Source organism: Xenopus laevis, chromosome 1L (assembly GCF_017654675.1).
Source record: "Xenopus laevis strain J_2021 chromosome 1L, Xenopus_laevis_v10.1, whole genome shotgun sequence".
In the NCBI taxonomy this organism is placed as follows: domain Eukaryota; kingdom Metazoa; phylum Chordata; class Amphibia; order Anura; family Pipidae; genus Xenopus; species Xenopus laevis.
Window position 1 is genome coordinate 176,179,077 of NC_054371.1, and position 20,498 is coordinate 176,199,574.

The 20,498-nt window shown below is 38.0% G+C and overlaps 1 protein-coding gene across 1 annotated transcript; it reads left to right on the forward strand.

Moving 5' to 3' along the window:
• The first annotated feature begins 16,622 nt into the window (after positions 1 to 16,622).
• LOC108719688 (traf2 and NCK-interacting protein kinase-like) lies at positions 16,623 to 19,573 on the forward strand. Its single transcript, XM_041585024.1, has 7 exons — positions 16,623 to 16,739; positions 16,997 to 17,119; positions 17,356 to 17,466; positions 17,591 to 17,681; positions 18,070 to 18,185; positions 18,541 to 18,595; positions 19,454 to 19,573. Exons 1-7 carry the CDS (start codon positions 16,623 to 16,625, stop codon positions 19,534 to 19,536), a joined length of 696 nt encoding a protein of 231 aa, XP_041440958.1. The 3' UTR covers positions 19,537 to 19,573.
• Positions 19,574 to 20,498: the final 925 nt, after the last annotated feature.

Sequence of the window (20,498 nt, forward strand, 5' to 3'; positions counted from 1 at the left end):
GATGGCAGAGCCCATAGCTACCACGTGGGTAGCGCCGGCGTCCTGAGGCCAGCACGATGTCGTCACGTGCCTGGCGCGAAAATTGAAGATAAAAAAACCCTTCAAGGTTTAATGCCCGATTGTAGCATTTGTTTTGTGCATTCCTGGGTGCATGATACTTTGTCTGATATTGATTCCTGACCCTGCTTGAACCTTGACCATGCTACTATCTGCCTGCATTTTGAACTTCTGTCTGGATATTGACTTTTATTACCCCTATTTGTACCACAAACTTGGACTCTGACTCCTGGGCTTTATCCTTGGTCCGGACTACTCCCGTTGGGAGCCGATAGGCCCCCAGACACCAACAGTATTTTGGGATCAATATCTGCCTGTGCCAAGATACAAGCTGGGTGCCGTGGTTTAAGCCCCCATACATGGTCTAATGAGCTGAAAACCAGCTTGAATGGTACTTGGCAGCCAACACTGGCCCATGCATTGCCAGTTTAAGATGGAAACGTTTAATTGGTCATATAAAAAAAAATTTGTTCTTATATCCGTGGGATTTTACTATTGAGTGTTGTTCTTAGACCCAGGAGCGATCCTGGCCCCTCTGCCGCCTGAGGCAGTAGCAGTTGCTACTGCCCCCCCTCCCCTGGAAATTCACTCTTAAAGTACCAGGAGCAGCATTTTTGCTGCCCCCTGGTACCTAGTGGGGCACTGCCGCCTGAGGCGACAGCCTCAACTCGCCTCATTGGAGAAGCACCCCTGCTTAGACCTACCGGGCAGCTGTTATCTTGTGTTAAGGAGCTGCTATCTTCCCATTGTTCTGTTGTTAGACTGCTGGGGGGGGGGTGATACCACTCCAACTGGGGCCAGCTAGGAAACTGACAATATTGGTTTGCCACCCAGCCGGTATTTTACCGGCCTAGCCAGTAAATCACCTGCCAAGGCCGGGGCTGGTATTACAAATTTACCGGCAATATAGCTGCCAGTAAATTTGTAATACCCTTCAAAAAGGCTCTTCGGCCTACCCCCAATCCCTTGTAAACTTATCTTTTGTCCTCCTTTTTGATATCTTCCATGCCGTGGCCACGCCCCCTTTTACGAAAAGGTGGCAACCGTAGTCTAGCCCCATGTCAGATTTCAAAATTAAATATAAAAAATCTGTTTGCTCTTTTGAGAAACTGATTTCAGTGCAGAATTCTGCTGGAGCGGCACTATTAACTGATGCATTTTGAAAACTTTCAGAATCTACAATAGCTAGTCCTGGGATGACTGAAGCTTGCAGGACAGCACCTGATTCATTGGCCATTTACTTGATCCTCTAGGTCTAAGGTACTAGATAAAGTAAGTGATGGTCACATGCCAAAGAACCCCAGCACACCATGCATGTTCTAATATGTGCAAATATCCCAGAGAGGCTGAAGTCTGCAGCACATGTACTGGTTCTCCATCAACATATTTCAGCAGAGGGATCCCCCTTTCCCTGCTTGTGGCAGGCTATTCATCATGCAGCCCTTCAGCTGTTGTTGAACTGCAGATCGAAGCAGCTACTTCATGGCTAAAGGCTTGTATAAACAGTTCTCCAAAATATATCCTCTGTTAGTCACATCAATAGAAACTGTAAGTTACAGGCAGTATTTATCTTGAAAAGCTCAAATGTACATTTGTTGGCACCTAAATGGCAGGAGGTTTCCATTAATGCAAATAGCAGGCAGCATATAGGGTTATGGATTACAAATGGGAGGTGTTAAATGTCAGGGGCTGAAGTTAAACAGATGCAGGGGGGACAGCTCTGTACGAATTGCAAAATAAAAAATATTTAAAAATTTCTAATTGTGGTAATATTCACACATAATTTTGGGAGTGTAACGACTACCACAAGCCCTCCCTCCAGGTGTGTGTATGTATGTATGTATATATATATATATATATATATATATATATATATATATATATATATATATATATATAAATAGTTTCACACAAGCAGCCGCACTCTGATCCGGATCTGTTCGTCTAATTGTGGGTGCTGGATGAAAAGTTTGTATTCATAGACTCTCAAATAGAACCACACTCGTTTAGATGAATAAAGTCACATTTATTTTGTGTCCAACATTTCGGCCCTCCTTAGGTCCAACCCAGGACCCCAGAACTGCAAAGCACAATCTGTACTGCCATCCATGGCCCTTTATTTTCAAATGTTTTTTTTAAAAAGGCTACAATTTGTCATAGTATTGTATACATGATTCTATATTTTAATTTTAGAAGCGAGCATCTCCTTTAGACTTAACTTTAAAGGAGAAGATAGCATTACTGGGGGATGTCAGCCCAGGGTATCAGGTAGGCTATTATAAACACTGGGACATACCCAATATTGGCACCCTCCAGTGATTAGAACATTACTTTTCCTTTAAAGGGGAACTAAAGCACCTCAAATCAAAAGACCATTTAGTTTGTATGAATGCATGAAACGCCAATACTGTTTCCAACCACAGTTTTCTGAAAGGTGTGGAGGTGTTTAAAAACTCCCTGGTTCACCCCCTGCAAGCTGCCATCAGCATGTTCCATAGAAAACGAATGATAGGATTTTATGGCATCTTACCAAAACTGGCACACACGTGTACTAGGGTAAAAGCCTGTGCCGAGAGACTCAAACTGTGATGCGGTTATGGGGCCTATTATTCAGAATACGTAGGACCTGGTATAAGGGATATTTCCATAATATGGATCTCCATTCATTGTCTGCTTAATATTAAAATATACATTAATTAAACCCAATAGGATTGTTTTGCCTCCATTTTTTTTCCAAAACGCATCAGTTAATAGTGCTGCTCCAGCAGAATTCTGCACTGAAATCCATTTCTCAAAAGAGCAAACAGATTTTTTTATATTCAATTTTGAAATCTGACATGGGGCTAGACATATTGTCAATTTCCCAGCTGCCCTTGGTCATGTGATTTGGGCCTGCACTTTAGGAGAGAAATGCTTTCTGGCAGGCTGCTGTTTTTCCTTCTCAATGTAACCGGAGTCTCAGTGGGACATGGGTTTTTACTATCGAGTGTTGTTCTTAGATCTACCAGGCAGCTGTTATATTGTATTAGGGAGTGGTTATCTGGTTACCTTCCCATTGTTCTTTTGTTTGGCTGCTGGGGGTAAAAGGGAGGGGGTGATATCACTCAAACTTGCAGTACAGCAGTAAAGAGTGATTGAAGTTTATCAGAGCACAAGTCACATGACTTGGGGCAGCTGGGAAATTGACAATATGTCTAGCCCAATGTCAGATTTCAAAATTGAATATAAAAAAAAATCTGTTTGCTCTTTTGAGAAATGAATTTCAGTGTAGAATTCTGCTGGAACAGCACTATTGACTGATTCATTTTGAAAAAAAAACTTTTTTCCCCATGACATTATCCCTTTAATTTTGCAAATAATCAAAAAAAAAAAATTGCAATTTATAAAGAGGCTCTTCATGCGGCAGCAAATGGGGTCGGTGCTGGCAAACAATGGTGCCTGTTCGGTCTTCACAATAAGCGCTTCATTTTCTCCAAGAGAATCGTTTAGGCTTTAATTGCAGTGGCATAAGGGGTGACTCCAAGCATCGTGTCCCTGCAGTGAGCAATAACCATATGAGCAGGGAACTTGTACTACTGCAACTGCTGGCAGTCTCTAAATAGTAGGTGTATTTTCACTTGCAGCAACTGCTGTACAAGTGAATAGGGTGTGATTTCAAATGATTTGTCTCCTGCCCACAAAGCTACTGATCATTGTGGGGCATAACATTAAAACTCACCCGATGTACTGTTGCCCAACAGGCTATGGCACACTGGGAGTTTTCAGAAGTGCTTTGGATAACACCCCCCCCTACAAATTGGTAACTGTGTGCGATTACATTGTGAAGAATGGAGAGCGTTGCCTGAAAAAGGGGGGGTTTAATGGCTCTCCAGCAGCATTGCTATGTAACCAGGAGTGTGTGCAAACACAGATCCAGAATAGTGTTCAACAATTGTATTTTTGTTCTGTACAGATACTGGCTGCTATTTTATTTTTTTTTTATAAATAAAGTACCCTCAGAAGTGATTACTCACACCCCTTCATGCTGCTCCACAAGCAGATGTTTGCAGAACTCTTTCAGCACATTCCCTTGCCTAATAGAAGATTCAAATACAGTACATAATAATTCACTTTTTTATTGTACTCTATCACTCATGTAACACACACCTAGAGACATACATATGTTTTTGGTCTGGTTGCTTAAAGGGGTTGTTCACCTTCAAACAACTAGTTGGTTTCAGATAGATCACCAGAAATAACGACTTTTTCCAATGACTTTCTATTTTCTATGTGTGACGGTTTTTCTAATATTGAAGTGTAAATTGTCATTTCTCTCCTTCTGAAGCAGCTCTGGGAGGGGGGGTCACCGACCCTGTAAACTGTTCTAAATGGATACATTTAATTGATACATTTTTTATCTTTGTCTCTGCTGAGCAGAATCTCTGGGTTTCATTACAGTCAGCTGTTAGAATTGATACAATTGTTGCTAATACTCCAGAGATGCTGCTGAGAAATGGATCAACCCAATGTTGCAAAATTGTAACAGTTTAGAGTCTGCACCTGAATTACTGAGCTGCCAGACTGAAACACCACAGACACAAACATTCAACTTTACACTTATTAATATGTCTAAATAACATAAGTACCTAAATGTTCTATGAGTGCTGCTTTACCATATTTTAAATCCTTCTGGATTCCTAGTTCAATCTCTAGTAAATCTGTCTGATAATAAAGGGCACATTCCCATTAATGATGTATTATACATACAGTAATGTCATTCCCTGTACTGATACCCATAATAATGAATGAATCCCCTCTGATGATATAGTATAGAGCACATACAGTAATGGTGCAATTATCATTATTGATATATTTCAAATGCTGTACAAATATCTGGGCCATTCTCTATACCTGTGTGCTACTTATGTATTATACCTCCATACTTTATACCAGTATATTATACATTCATATATTTACACTGTCTACATAAAAATAAAAGGGTCAAAAAATAAACAAACAGTATTTTAACCATAATCCTCTTTGAAATAATTGTAGAACTATGTGCAGTTTTTATGCTCATTTTGTATCCTCTGATCAGCAGCTAGTCATGTGACATATCATTGTGATGTCATAATGGACATTATCACAGCTGTTCATAACCAGCCCAGACTGTCTCATTCTTGATCAGGAGACTGAGGTGAGTGTAGCTCATGACACGCTGGGGAAAATTTTAAAATAACAATATTACTATAAATATAAAGGTAGCTGCTGGATAGGCCTAATTAGTGTCTGCTAGTGGGGTAAATGCAGGGGGGGGTTGCTTGGCCCAACAAACAACAATGGTGGCATCGCCTGTACTAATAGCCTATATATAATATTAGCACATTCCTTATTTTCATTTAACATACATATAGCAATGCAATAGAGTTATTATAATATCATAGCGCCGCCAACAAAAGACATATTTCATTTTAAACACAATCTCAATACAGTCTTTCTATTTGCATTCATTTCTAACTGTCCTTAAAAGAGCAGATTATCTGCTAAGTCTGAATTTGCTGACCATAGTTTGCAGGTGTGATGTCATAATGTGACATAATACATTGTGATGTCACAGTGCAGACAGAGTTAATGTTTGAAAACAAGCTCTAACTATCTCATTCTTGATCAGGAGACTGAGGTGAGTGGAGCTCATGACACGCTGGGGAAATTTTTAAAATAACAATATTACTATAAATATAAAGGTAGCTGCTGGATAGGCCTAATTAGTGTCTGCTAGTGGGGTAAATGCAGGGGGGGTTGCTTGGCCCAACAAACAACAATGGTGGCATTGCCTGTTCTAATAGCCTATATATAATATTAGCACATTCCTTATTTTCATTTAACATACATATAGCAATGCAATAGAGTTATTATAATATCATAGCGCCGCCAACAAAAGACATATTTCATTTTAAACACAATCTCAATACAGTCTTTCTATTTGCATTAATTTCTAACTGTCCTTAAAAGAGCAGATTATCTGCTAAGTCTGAATTTGCTGACCATAGTTTGCAGGTGTGATGTCATAATGTGACATAATACATTGTGATGTCACAGTGCACACAGAGTTAATGTTTGAAAACAAGCTCTAACTATCTCATTCTTGATCAGGAGACTGAGGTGAGTGGAGCTCATGACACGCTGGGGAAATTTTTAAAATAACAATATTACTATAAATATAAAGGTAGCTGCTGGATAGGCCTAATTAGTGTCTGCTAGTGGGGTAAATGCAGGGGGGGTTGCTTGGCCCAACAAACAACAATGGTGGCATTGCCTGTTCTAATAGCCTATATATAATATTAGCACATTCCTTATTTTCATTTAACATACATATAGCAATGCAATAGAGTTATTATAATATCATAGCGCCGCCAACAAAAGACATATTTCATTTTAAACACAATCTCAATACAGTCTTTCTATTTGCATTCATTTCTAACTGTCCTTAAAAGAGCAGATTATCTGCTAAGTCTGAATTTGCTGACCATAGTTTGCAGGTGTGATGTCATAATGTGACATAATACATTGTGATGTCACAGTGCAGACAGAGTTAATGTTTGAAAACAAGCTCTAACTATCTCATTCTTGATCAGGAGACTGAGGTGAGTGGAGCTCATGACACGCTGGGGAAATTTTTAAAATAACAATATTACTATAAATATAAAGGTAGCTGCTGGATAGGCCTAATTAGTGTCTGCTAGTGGGGTAAATGCAGGGGGGGTTGCTTGGCCCAACAAACAACAATGGTGGCATTGCCTGTTCTAATAGCCTATATATAATATTAGCACATTCCTTATTTTCATTTAACATACATATAGCAATGCAATAGAGTTATTATAATATCATAGCGCCGCCAACAAAAGACATATTTCATTTTAAACACAATCTCAATACAGTCTTTCTATTTGCATTAATTTCTAACTGTCCTTAAAAGAGCAGATTATCTGCTAAGTCTGAATTTGCTGACCATAGTTTGCAGGTGTGATGTCATAATGTGACATAATACATTGTGATGTCACAGTGCACACAGAGTTAATGTTTGAAAACAAGCTCTAACTATCTCATTCTTGATCAGGAGACTGAGGTGAGTGGAGCTCATGACACGCTGGGGAAATTTTTAAAATAACAATATTACTATAAATATAAAGGTAGCTGCTGGATAGACCTTATTAGTGTCTGCTAGTGGGGTAAATGCAGGGGGGGTTGCTTGGCCCAACAAACAACAATGGTGGCATTGCCTGTTCTAATAGCCTATATATAATATTAGCACATTCCTTATTTTCATTTAACATACATATAGCAATGCAGTAGAGTTATTATAATATCATAGCGCCGCCAACAAACAACATATCTCAATACAGTCTTTCTATTAATTTATAACTGTCATTAAAAGAGCAGATTATCTGCTAAGCCTGAATTTGCTGACCATAGTTTGCAGGTGTGATGTCATAATGTGACACATGATACATTGTGATGTCACAGTGCACACAGAGTTAATGTTTGAAAACAAGCTCTAACTGCCTCATTCTGTATCATGCAACTGAGGTGAGTGGAGCTCATCATCATACACTGGGGAAAATGTTAGAAAAATTAATATTCATATTGCTGCTGAGTAGGGCTTAGTTAGTAGCTGTTAGTGGGGTAATTGCAAAACATTTGAGTTTGAAGGGGATGAAGTGCTTGGCCCTACAGACAATAATGGTCGCATTCCCTTTACTAATGGTATACATATGTACATATATTATACATTCCCTATTTTCATCTACATATAGCAATATAGCTGCATATAGTTGTTGTGTAGGCCTAAGTATCTGCTAGTGGAGTAATTATGAGGATCTGAAAAGATATTAGTGTGCTTCAAAGTGCTAGTCATTAATTGTCACTCTAATGTTACTTTAATGTTACTGCCCATTCATTTTCAGTTACCTTATTTATAACCAATTCATAGGATTATTACATAATATGTAACCAATGATTTTTCTCTCTCCACAGAAAGAATATTCGACATACAAATCAACAAAATTTTCGACATACAAATCAACAGAATTTTTGACATATAAATCAAGAGAAAGAATTTTTGACATATAAATCAACAGAAAGAGTATTTGATATATAAATCAACAGAAAGACTTATCGACATACAAAAAACCATCATGTTTCGACGCATATGCAGTATTTTCAAATGTTTTACGAAAGTAAGGGTTTTTTTTTTATACTCATAGCCTAGATTTTTAGTTTGTATGGAAAAACTGTGTAAACTGTTAATGACAAACTAAAATGCATGTGATGAAAATTAAAATTTCATCAAATGTACCTTTGAAAACGAAAGTGCTATAAATTTTATTTTCCTGTTAACTCAGGGGTCCCCAACCACGGGCCACGAACAGTCCTGAACATGACCGCTGAATAATTAACACATCGCTCATAAATTGGACTCCGACCCCTCCATAGCCCATCCCCGATCCCTCCTGACCCCCTCCCTGACCCCCCCCCCCCCGGTCCTTGGAAAAAAAATTGGCTCTTTTTTGACCAAAAAAGGTTGGGGACCCCTGTGTTAACTGATTCAAATTTGAGTTCACTGGCATAACTACAGAGGAAGCAGACTCCACAGTCGTGATGGGTGGCCCAATAAACAAGGGGGCCTTGACTATGGGGTCCTCTTTCTCTATAGCTGTTTAAGGCTGAAGAAGCCCCCCAGCCGCTCTCCTACCTCCAGCCAGGGAGCAGGGGAAGCAGATGGATGGGGGACATCAATGGTAGCAGGAAATGTCAGCCAGGAGTGGTGAGTGGGTGGGCGGATAGTTCTGGGAAGGTATAGCTCTGCGCTGGTCCCTCCAAAGATTTATTTATTGGGGGGCCCAGAGCCAGCAAGTTATTGCACTCTTTGAGTGATTTAGTGAATTTGTTTCTCAATGTTATAATAACAAATAAAAAAACAAACAAATACAAAAAGTATTGCATAAGTGATACCTATGTTAAAGCTATAACAGCTGCATGGTGGGATGTAGCTTTACTTTATGATAATTTTGCATATATAATAAGAAAAATGCACTGAATCCAGGATTTAGTTCGGGATTCGTGCAGGATTCTGACTTTTTCAGCAGGATATTCTGCCCGGCCAACCAAATCTGAATTTGCATGTGCAAATTAGGGGAGGGGAAGGAAATTGCATGACTTTTTGTTACAAAACAAGGAAGTAAAAAATGTTTTCCAATTCCCACCCCTATATATATATATATATATATATATATATATATATATATACTGTATATATATATATATATATATATATATATATATATATATATATATATATATATATATATATATATATATATATGCATGTGCAAATTAGGATTCGGATTAGGTCCGCTATTCAGCCGAATCTTTCAAAAAGGATTCAGGGGTTCGGCCGAATCCAAAATAGTGGATTCGGTGCATCTCCGATTACAAATTTCATATATCTTTGGTTCTGGGTAGATCTAAACCAAATCCTTTCATTACTCACTGTAAGAAACAGCTTATAATAGCCTTATATTTTGTACACTTTCTGCATATCTAATATTAAATAATACCTTGTTTTCTGTATTGCTTTATAAGGAAAATGGTCTTAGAGGTTGGGAACTGCTATGTTTCCTAATTCTAACTTCTAATGGACCTATTCATTTAGTTACACCTTGATCATTGCCTCTAATATTCAAACCTATTTTCTTTTGCCAGGTTAAAAAAGTTAAAGAAGAGAAAAATGAAGTCATTTTGGTAAGCAGAGAAACTTGTCATACATAAACGTTTTGTTAAAGATGTAGGATAATGTAACAATGTCGTAAAATATAATAAAACTTAAAACACTCCAAACCTTCTAGCAGATATAACACTCTTCTTGAACTATGATGCATAGCCTAGCATATGTTACTCCCAAGGGGCCACATTTGTTCAGTTTGTTAATTAGATTTTGTTAAATTACAAGTCGGATTTATCTGTGGATCAGTAGCCTTAGACACCAACTCTACACAAATGTATCTAACATTTCAGTTGATTTACAGATTTGACCATTGCCACTTACATACCAACATTGACCTGATTGCTAAGAACCCATTTCATTGCTAATGTCTAATTATCCTTTTCTTTTCCAGCAAGGGGCAGTCCAGTAACCCCTTGCATTTTTATGAGAAAATAGATGCCAACCCTCCATTCATTTATACTCAAAACTATATCTCATAGTATAATGTGTCTTTTATTTATCTTGATCAATAATCTCTTACCCTCCTTTTTTTATTTAAAAAACAGGTACTGCCGAAGATGTACACAGAAATGCCCTGTTTGGTAAGCAAATAATAGTTTATTATTAGTTATATTTAAATAATATTAAATTAAATAAAGCAACATTACATATATGAACTGTTCTACTTTGCTGTCTTAAGGTGGCCATACACGGATAGATCCGCTCGTTTGGCGATGTCGCCAAACGAGCGGATCTCCCTCCGATATGCCCACCTTGAGGTGGGCAATATCGGGCTGATCCGATCGTGGGCCCTAGGGCCCAACGATCGGATCCTTCACGTTCGCAAACGGGCGGTCGGATCGCGGGACCGCATCAACGAACAGATGCGTCCGCGATCCGACGGGATTTTTAACCCCATGCGATCAAGATCTGGCCGACTTTCGGCCAGATCTCGATCGGGGAAGCCCGTCGGGGGCCCCCATACACGGGCCAATAAGCTGCCGACTCGGTCTGTCGGCAGCTTTTATCGGCCCGTGTATGGTCACCTTTAAACAGGTGCAACCGACTGGATATGGCAATCTTCTCTGCCAGGTAAATATTTTAAAGAGGCTAACACAATTAAAACAAAACAAACCCATAATATCATGGGAAGTATATTTTTGCATTTTCCAACAAATAATTGATTTCATTTTTTTTTCTTTCAACTAGGAACCAGTAGCAACCAATGTTAATATCAGTGAGGTAAGTAGGAAAACATGAAACTTTGAAAATACTTTGTCACATTGCCATATGCAATAGATATTAGTATAGCAACAAATGGATTAATTGTATGTTTTTATTCTTAAACAGAAACAACCTGAGGAAATCATTGCCCATGACATTTGCCAGGAGACAAATATTGGCCATAACAGCTACCAAGAAGAACCTGATGAAAACAATGGTCATGACATCTGCCAGGAAGAACCTGAAGACAATATTAGCCATCACAGCTATCAGGTAAGTAGTTTTAAATGAATTAAAAAAAACACAACAACATGCCTCTTCCCCAACAATACATGGCTTTTTGCTTAATATATTTTAAAGCCTTCTTTATAAAGCCTTCATTCTTTGTAGAGCTCAATTTATTATCTTACATTTGCTTAACAGAATCAATCATGTGATCCATGTGATCAATAAACTTCTATCTCTTTTCCAGGAGCAACCTGAGGAGCCTGGCACAGAGATTGGCCAGGGTAATGCCTCAGAGGAGGAAGAAAATCTAGAAGAAGAAAGTCTAGAAGAAGAAAGTCTAGAAAAAGAAAGTCTAGAAGAAATAAGTCTAGAAGAAGAAAGTCTAGAAGAAGAAAGTCTAGAAAAAGAAAGTCTAGAAGAACAAAATTTAGAAGAGGAAGAAGAAAGCAGTAATGATAATCTGTTTCCATTTCTTGAGGTATGGCTTTTTGCTAAATATAATTCAAAGCCTTCTTTGTAGAGCTCAATTAATTATCTCACATTTACTTAACAGAATCAATCATGTGATCAATAATCTTCTATCTCTCTTTTCCAGGAGCAACCTGAGGAGCCTGGCACAGAGATCAGCCAGGGTAATGCCTCAGAGGAAGAAGAAATTCTAGAAGAACAAGAGGAAGAAGAAAACAATAGTGATGACATGCTTATATCTAGTGGGGAAGAAGAAAGCAATTGTGATGATCTGTTTCCATCACTTGAGGTATGATTTACTATCAAGGACATTAAGACATTTTGTCCATTGAACTGATTGATTTATTGGGACATGTTTAGCGTAACGTTTATTTAGTATGGCTTTGTTTAGGCCCACTAATGTCTGGGAACCTAAAAACCAAACTGCAGTTTAAATCACCAGTCCAGCTCTCATGCTAAAACACTTTAAGAACTATATATTTTTGGAGTGTCCACATAAACTGCAGTGCCCAGAGGGAAGCCATCAATGCTTATCACTACAACACCATGCTGCACACATTACATGGGGAAACCCACAAACAGGTCATTTTTTTTCTTTGCAGCTCTGGAATACATTGAAAACTTTGAAAATACATTTTACTTTTATTAAAGTTGTATTTGAGTTAGAACTCCTGTTATATCTCTCTCTTACCCAGGGGAAACCAGAGCAGAATGTAGAAATTGCCACAGACAACTGCCGCGTAATTGAATAATGGGAATTATAAAAAACATTTACCTTGTCATAAATGCATGTTTTTGCACCTTCTCTATAAATCAGAATTGATCTTTGTTATTCACTCTCTCTCTTATGCATCACCAACCAGATAATCACAGTATTGATGCTTGAGAGGAAAACATACGGTAGAGATGAGCGAATTTTTGACGCCCATAGACTTTAATATATTTTGGCCAATTTCCACTGCCGGCAATTTTTGGCAAAGTGAAATGGGTAAAATTCGCCCATCCCTACAATCAAGATATTCACATAACACATTACCAACTTTATTTTCCAATACTGTGTCACATTGCCATATGCAATAGATATTAGTATAGCAACAAAAGGATTAATTGTATGTTTTTATTCTTAAACAGAAACAACTTGAGGAAATCATTGCCCATGACATCTGCCAGGAGGAACCTGAGACAAATATTGGCCATTTCCAGGAGCAACCTGAGGAGCCTGGCACAGAGATCAGCCAGGGTAATGCCCCAGAGGAAGAAAAGCTAGAAGAACAAGCAGAAAAAGAAAACAATAGTGATGACATGGTTATATGTAGTGATGAAGAAGAAAGCATTATTGATTATCTGTTTCCATCACTTGAGGTATGATTTTCTATCAAGGACATTAAGACATTTTGTCCATTGAACTTATTGATTTATTGGGACATGTTTAGAATAAAGTTTATTTAGTATGGCTTTGTTTGGGCCCACTAATGTCTGGGAACCTAAAAACCAAACTGCAGTTTAAATCACCAGTCCAGCTCATGCTAAAACACTTTAAGAACTATATATTTTTGGAGTGTCCACATAAACTGCAGTGCCCAGAGGGAAGCCATCAATGCTTATCACTACAACATCATGCTGCACACATTACATGGGACATTGTAGGGATGAGCACATTTTTGAAGCCCTAGACTTGTATGTATTTTGACAAATTTTCACTGACGGTGAATTTTTGGCTAACGAAATGGGTCAAATTTGCCCACCCCTACAAACAAGATATTCACATAACAGATTACTAACTTTATTTTCCAATACATTGTCAAATTGCCATATGTAATATATATATTAGTATAGCAACAAATGGATTAATTGTATGTTTTTATTCTTAAACAGAAACAACCTGAGGAAATCATTGCCCATGACAATTGCCAGGAAAATCCTGAGACAAATATTGGCCATTTCCAGGAGCAACCTGAGGAGCCTGGCACAGAGATCAGCCAGGGTAATGCCTCAGAGGAAGAAGATAATCTAGAAGAACAAGAGGAAGAAGAAAACAATAGTGATGACATGGTTATATATAGTGGGGAAGAAGAAAGCATTTGTGATGATCTGTTTCCATCACTTGAGGTATAATTTACTATCAAGGACACTAAGACATTTTGTGCATTGAACGGAATGATTTATTGGGACATGTTTAGCATAGTGTTTATTTAGTATGGCTTCATTTAGGCCCACTAATGTCTGGGAACCTAATAACCAAACTGCAGTTTAAATCACCAGTCCAGGTTATGCTAAAACACTTTGGGGTAAATTTATCAAAGAGTGAAATTCCGCAGCTCTCAATTCATTTCTATGGGATTTTGAAAGGCGTATTTATCAATGGGTGAAGTGAAAGAAAGAAATGAATGGAGAGTGGCGGAACTTTACTATTAACTTCACTCTTTGATAAATTACCCCTTTAAGAACTATATGTTTTTGGAGTATACACATAAACTGCAGTGCCCAGAGGGAAGCCATCAATGCTTATCACTACAACACCATGCTGCACACATTACATGGGGAAACCCACAAACGGGTCATTTTTTTCTTTGCAGCTCTGGAATACATTGCCCAAAGTTTAAAGATGTTATTTACTAAACTCGAGTTTTTTTGGGCAAAAATGTTAATGTTTAGAGGAGAAAAAAACGCTCACAATTTCAAACCTGTCACTGTTGTGTATAGGTCAATGGGAGATGTCCTTTTTACAATTTGAAGGTATCGTGGTCTGCATTGGATTTTGTCTGGTAAACCAAAAAAATTGGGGTTTTCAGGCAATAACCTGAAAAAATTAAGCAATTCAGGATTCAAATCCAAATAATTTGGGGTTTTCCCCGTTTTCGCAATTTTTTCCCTGACCTGACTGTTTCAAGTTATTTTATTGATAAATAAGATAAAATTGTGGATGGGAGTTTAGTCAAGCTTAGTTTAATACAAATATGAGAAATTGGAGTTTTAGTAAATAACCCCCTAAAAGTCTCACACACATTAGTTCTATTAGGACAAACCATAACCCATATACATAAGATAATAATAATCTTTGTAATAGTTATGTCCACCATTAACAACACTGTTTGGGCACAAGGCCTCTTTGCTATACTAAGTATAAATTAAAAAACTGCTTAACAAGGAACACAGTGAGGAATCTTATGGGGATGCCTCTCAACCTGAACAAACTAAATGAGCAACAAACTAAAAAGAAAAGCTTGCAATATTTATTCTTTTTGTCTATTTACTGAGTTAATCTAAAATAATGTTTTCCTTTACCAGGTCTGCAATGAACATGGATTTGATAAACTATGCCCGGTATGCAAAAACATTTTTTACATTATTATCCCTGTTTTCAGCCTTCTCCCTCTATTCTCCCCCCCACCACCTGGCATTATATTGTCTTATTTTCAAATTTTGCATTTTACTTTTTTTTAGGACCCAACTGGCTGGATAGACCTCGAACAATGTGTTGGATCAGGAGGATTTGGAGTAATCCATAAGGTCAGATATGAGATTTTAAGATTGTAAGGGTTGGGAATGACCAGGGCCGGCCTTAGGCCTATTGGACCAATTGGGCCCAATAGGGCCCCGCACCACAGGGCAGCACAGATAATATTTCCCTCAGCACATGATGCTGCCTGGCCTGCCCCCAACTTTGAGAGTCCAGCCCATCCCCAAATCCATAGGTCCAGCCCACCCCCAACTCTGATAAACCAGCCTATCCCCCAACTCCATAGTTCTAGCCTGCCCCCAACTCTCATAGGCCCAGCTTTCCTCCAACCTTGATAGGCCCTGCCTGCCCCAATCCAACCAAGCCTGCTCCCAAGCTGAATCGGCCCAGCCTGCCCCAAACTAATTGGCCCAGTCCACTCTCCTATTTCCTCCCTCTCTCTCTTACCCTGTGTGCCCCTATTATGTGCCCCTATTTCATCCCTCTCACTCTCTTACCTTGTCTGCCCCTTTCCTTTCTATTTTGTGCCTGTATGCCCTTATTTTCCTAAATACTTGGTGTGTCAGTAGCCAGCAACACTTTGTCTAGGGGCCCCGCCAACATGTTCCCAATTGGGCCCCACATTTGATAGGATCAGCCCTGGGAATGACCTACCTTTTGTGGCCCTTAACATCTCAATGTAATTCTATATATTGTATATATTTATCTATCTAGTATATAAATATTCATACATATGTCATGTATCACTAAATTGCCACATATGCCACATTTTAAGCAGGATTCATATTTCCTTTTGGAGTTTGTTTTTTGTTTCTGAGACTGCAAAGACCCATGTCGTTATACCCAGGTACTTTATCAAATTCAAGTCAAAATTCACCACAAATCTGTTTTCTTTCAGGCATGGCATTTTAAGGAAAAGAAAGAAGTGGCCATAAAAGTGATAAAAGACCTTAGGGTAATATATATATTTTTACTATTTAATTTATTATAATGAGAATATTGCAGAAAGTGTTGTGTTACACATACAAATCAACTGCCAGTAAAAAGAGACTTTATAAACCATGATTAGCAAGTCGTCCCCTTATATAATGGATAGTCATAATGCAAAATGGAATTTGTAATGATTAGAAGTGGACTTCTTTAAATGCCCCAAGCTCTGCTCAGCCCGGTGAAATATTCACTGGAGGTTTAATTATTTAAAAAATGCAAAACTAACTATATCACTGTAATATATATTGTAATATTTGCAGCTTATAAAAGGCAAATGTGTGACTTATATTCATTAATCTCTATGTAACAATACTATAAAGTAACCACCCCTAACAGAAGGGGATTTAAATCACACCAAATCATAACAAAAAAATCATAACAAAAAAATCATAACTCAGTTCAACACATTGCAAGTAAACACATGGAGCGGCATAGAGGGGGAAGTTAGATTCTATGATTGAGAGTGGACGCCATTACAGCACATCACAGAGAGACTTGAGAGAACAGATAACCTTTACTAGCTTTACGCATTCAGAAGCTTCTGATGAAGTGACTCCAGTCACGAAATGCGTAAAGCTAGTTCCCCTGCCCGCTTACACTTTTGTATTCTTAACATGGATTAATAAAGTTAACTGGCTCTATCCAAGTTTGGTTTCCTCGAGTTCTGATCCGGTGAGGTCATCCCTACTATCAAGTTTGTTTGGGAAGTTAGTATCTGTGGTGTTGGCACTGTGGTACACTGATGGCAAACAAATGAATTCTATGTTTTACAACAAGGATTAAATAGTTATCAAGACTAATTTAATGATCATTATTTCTGTATCTAGGATAATGAAGAGATCCTTGCTGAACTGTACGTACTTGAACGCGTTTCTGGCCACGACAATTTCCCTGCCTTTTATGGAGCCTTTTATCTACGGCCCAGCATTTCAAATGAAGAGGCGCTATGGGTAAGGATATACTTCTTAAATAAAAGCACACAATGGTCTTGCATTGCACATGCCAAGAAGGAGAAAATCTCAATCAAAGTTAATAAATATAACACTGATTATTTCAGACCCGTTACTGCTACTGATTACTAGGAATGTTACACAGACACACAGACAGAAAGATAGATTTTAGGCAACATATATATATACACTATAATATTTATATACACTATAAATAAAAACTATTTCTATTCTAGATTGCTATGACAATGTGTGCTGGTGGCTCCGTAGACGCCTTAATTAGGAGCACGCCCAATAGATCCTTGGATGAGACCTGGATTTCATACATATGCAAGAAAGTTTTACAGGTAAGACAGATATTAACCCCTTCATTGCTTTTCATAATCTCTGCTCACCGACTTTGCATCCTATTTATTCTAGAATATAAAAATATATACATGTTCATCATGTTTGCTTTATTCATCTTTCTAGGGCCTGGATTACTTACAGGAACTGAACGTGATACATCATGATCTCAAGGGCGCCAATATAATGTTAACTTCTACGGCCCGTGTGAAGATAAGTAAGTGACGTTTATTATCTATAGGAAGAATGGGTGCCACAAAAGCAAAGGGTACATTTATTGCTCATCTCAATGCCTAGCTTTTCTTAGGTATCATAAAACTTTAAAGGGGATCTCTACCCACAAATTGCACCTTTGCATAATGCAAAAATATCATTGTAAGCATCGTTCCAATATACAGTCATTAAGAATGTTCAGTGTTTTATTTGTCTCTGTCTTTACACTCTCTTTGCACCTGGTTCAAACCAATAGTCAGCACCAGACAAAAGAAAATACTACTTCAAAAATATATTTCCATTTGTAATAACTGTAGCACCTTTCTGTATTGTCATAGATGTTATTACTGTGTTGTAGAAAGTAAATTCATGTTTGTTTCTTTCAATTTCAGTTGATTTTGGCCTTGCCACAATAGGGCCCATCAGTACAAGTAATGCAGGAACCCGCTGTTGGATGGCACCTGAAGTCCATGCATGTTTTACAAGAAGTGTACATTATAACTACAAGGTATAATTAATAAAATAGTTGTCATTTAGTTCAGTTTTCATTAAAGTGATTAAACAAATTGCACTCTTAAGGCAGGAATAACAAATCCATGCCAAATGTAATTTGTAGAGCTTTTTTCTCCCAGTAGAGACTCTTGAAAATGTAAAATCATAAATGTTTATAGTTGAAGTCGGCTACTGGAAATATTTCATAGTAATACAACGTAGCTTGGTTCTAAAGTATTAGTCATTTAACATCCCATATTGACCCTGAGACAGGATGAGGAGGGATAGTCAGTAGAAGTATCTTTATCTTCTGTAACAATGATTATAATTTGTTTGCTAAATGGGTGTTGCTTTTTGTTTTTATTTTCTAGGTGGATGTGTGGTCTTTAGGAATCACAGCCATAGAAATGGCAGAATACAATCCTCGTAAGTAATCTTAAATAACATTTTGCGTGCGTTTATGTTCATTTATGGAGGAGTGTTTTTAGGAAGGTCAGGGGGTATCACCTATTCTATAACAATGAAACATGTAAATCGGCCATGAATCAGAGACTCTTTTCTGTGCTTTTATTATAATGGTGTCTTCTGTAATTTGCATTAGTTACTTTTCTTTTTAGTGATACACTGGAAAGCAAGATATAACTTCTTGTTTCAGAGACAGGAGCAATCAGATAAAAGATATAGACTGTGTCTTTCCTGTATCCCCTTAGGCTAATGGCAAGTAATGTGTTTTCTGTGCTGCTGAGAAAATGCAGATACAACCATATACTGCCCTATATGTCCAATATCTGTCTGTCACTGTGCACACGCTACAATTATTCCAACCAGACTGCATTTATTTATTTGTTATGTATGAAGGTAAGGCCACACTGGGAATTTTGGGAAGATTTGGTTGCCTAGCGACTAATCGCCTCGTCTTTGCGGTGACCAATCTCCCCAAATGCCTTCCCTCACTCTGCGCCGGCGTGTGGTTAGCGCCGGTGTTTATTATTTCAGCCGGCGCAGAATGAGGGAAGGCGTTTGGGGAGATTGGTCACTGCAAAAACGAGGCGATTAGTCGCCAGGCGAACAAATCTCCCCAAAATGACCAGTGTGGCCTTACCCTTAAAGAAGGAAATTATTATCTCAAAAAGTTTAAATAAATCATCCATTGGTTCTGATAATAGAAACTCATCAGAATATTTGATGTAGTCACCCTCTACTGTACAATGCTGCAAAATATGTTGGCCCCTTGTAAATTTGTAAGAATAACAATAATAATATTGTGTTCTCTTACACTTACAGCACACATTAAACTCCGTGGTGCTGAGCTTTCCGAAAGGATTATGAATGGTCCAGCTCCAGCTCTAAAAGAGGACATATGGTGAGTCATTTTTTTTTTTTTTTACAGAAATAGGACTTAAGGTGGCCATAGACGTTACAATTACAATCTTTCCTGGAAAAAATCTTTTTGATCGATAAGCCAACCCATATCCAAGTCTTCTGCCAATATCGGTTGGCTCGTTTCCCACCATACACGCACCGAATATGGTACCAGAATTTTTTTTGTACAATATTATTGATGCGTCTATGGCCACCTTAAGCAGTGAGGGTGGGGGAATGGGGAAAGAGACACTGAAGCATAAGGCCGGGGAAGGTGTTAAAGTGGGAAAGAGATAAGTTCAATATGTCACTACTGTATCCACTCTATCCATTGCTGTGATGATGGGCTGTGTTCAAGTTATTAGTATTCTTTAAGAGACATCACCCTTTTTATAAATTCAAGAGCTTACACTTTGTTGGCCCAAATTATTCAATGAAAAGAAACATCTCCCATTTTAATTCCCTAGCACCCCACAGACTTCAGTGTCCTTTTTGAATAATTCTGGCTCTGTGTTTTATTACATCATCAGTAACACTTCTGCCTTGTTTCTTTCCCCCCAGGAGTAATAAATTCCAGAGATTTATTTATAAATGCCTTCAGAAGGATCCAGCCAAAAGACCATTCGCAAAGGAACTCCTATTAAACCGATTCATCACATATAATCGAGATGAAGACGAGGTGCAATATAGCATAGCAGAGCATATACATAAAGGTAATGCAAATGACTCATATTCTCTACAATCAAAAAGCAATTACTGGGAAATCTTTAATGTCTATGTGGTTATTCAAGGCTTTAGGTATTTAAGGATTCCTATTTTGATCACTATCCAAAAAATTAGGGATTTTAGGGAATTTTCATTTTCAGGTGTAATTAGTTTTTTTTAATTACTAATGGTTTTAGCTCCAACCAGTTCTGCTTTAAATTGTGAAAGTTTCTATCAATTACTAACTTAGCTAGCCAGTTAA

Bases quoted from the DNA above. Each gene is read 5' to 3' on its own strand.
- LOC108719688 (XM_041585024.1), top strand. From the start codon at position 16,623: ATGATTGAGAGTGGACGCCATTACAGCACATCACAGAGAGACTTGAGA. The intron at 16,740-16,996 runs GTAAAGCTAGTT...TTCTGTATCTAG, and splicing joins TGACTCCAGTCACGAAATGC to GATAATGAAGAGATCCTTGC. The intron at 18,186-18,540 runs GTATAATTAATA...TTTATTTTCTAG, and splicing joins GTGTACATTATAACTACAAG to GTGGATGTGTGGTCTTTAGG.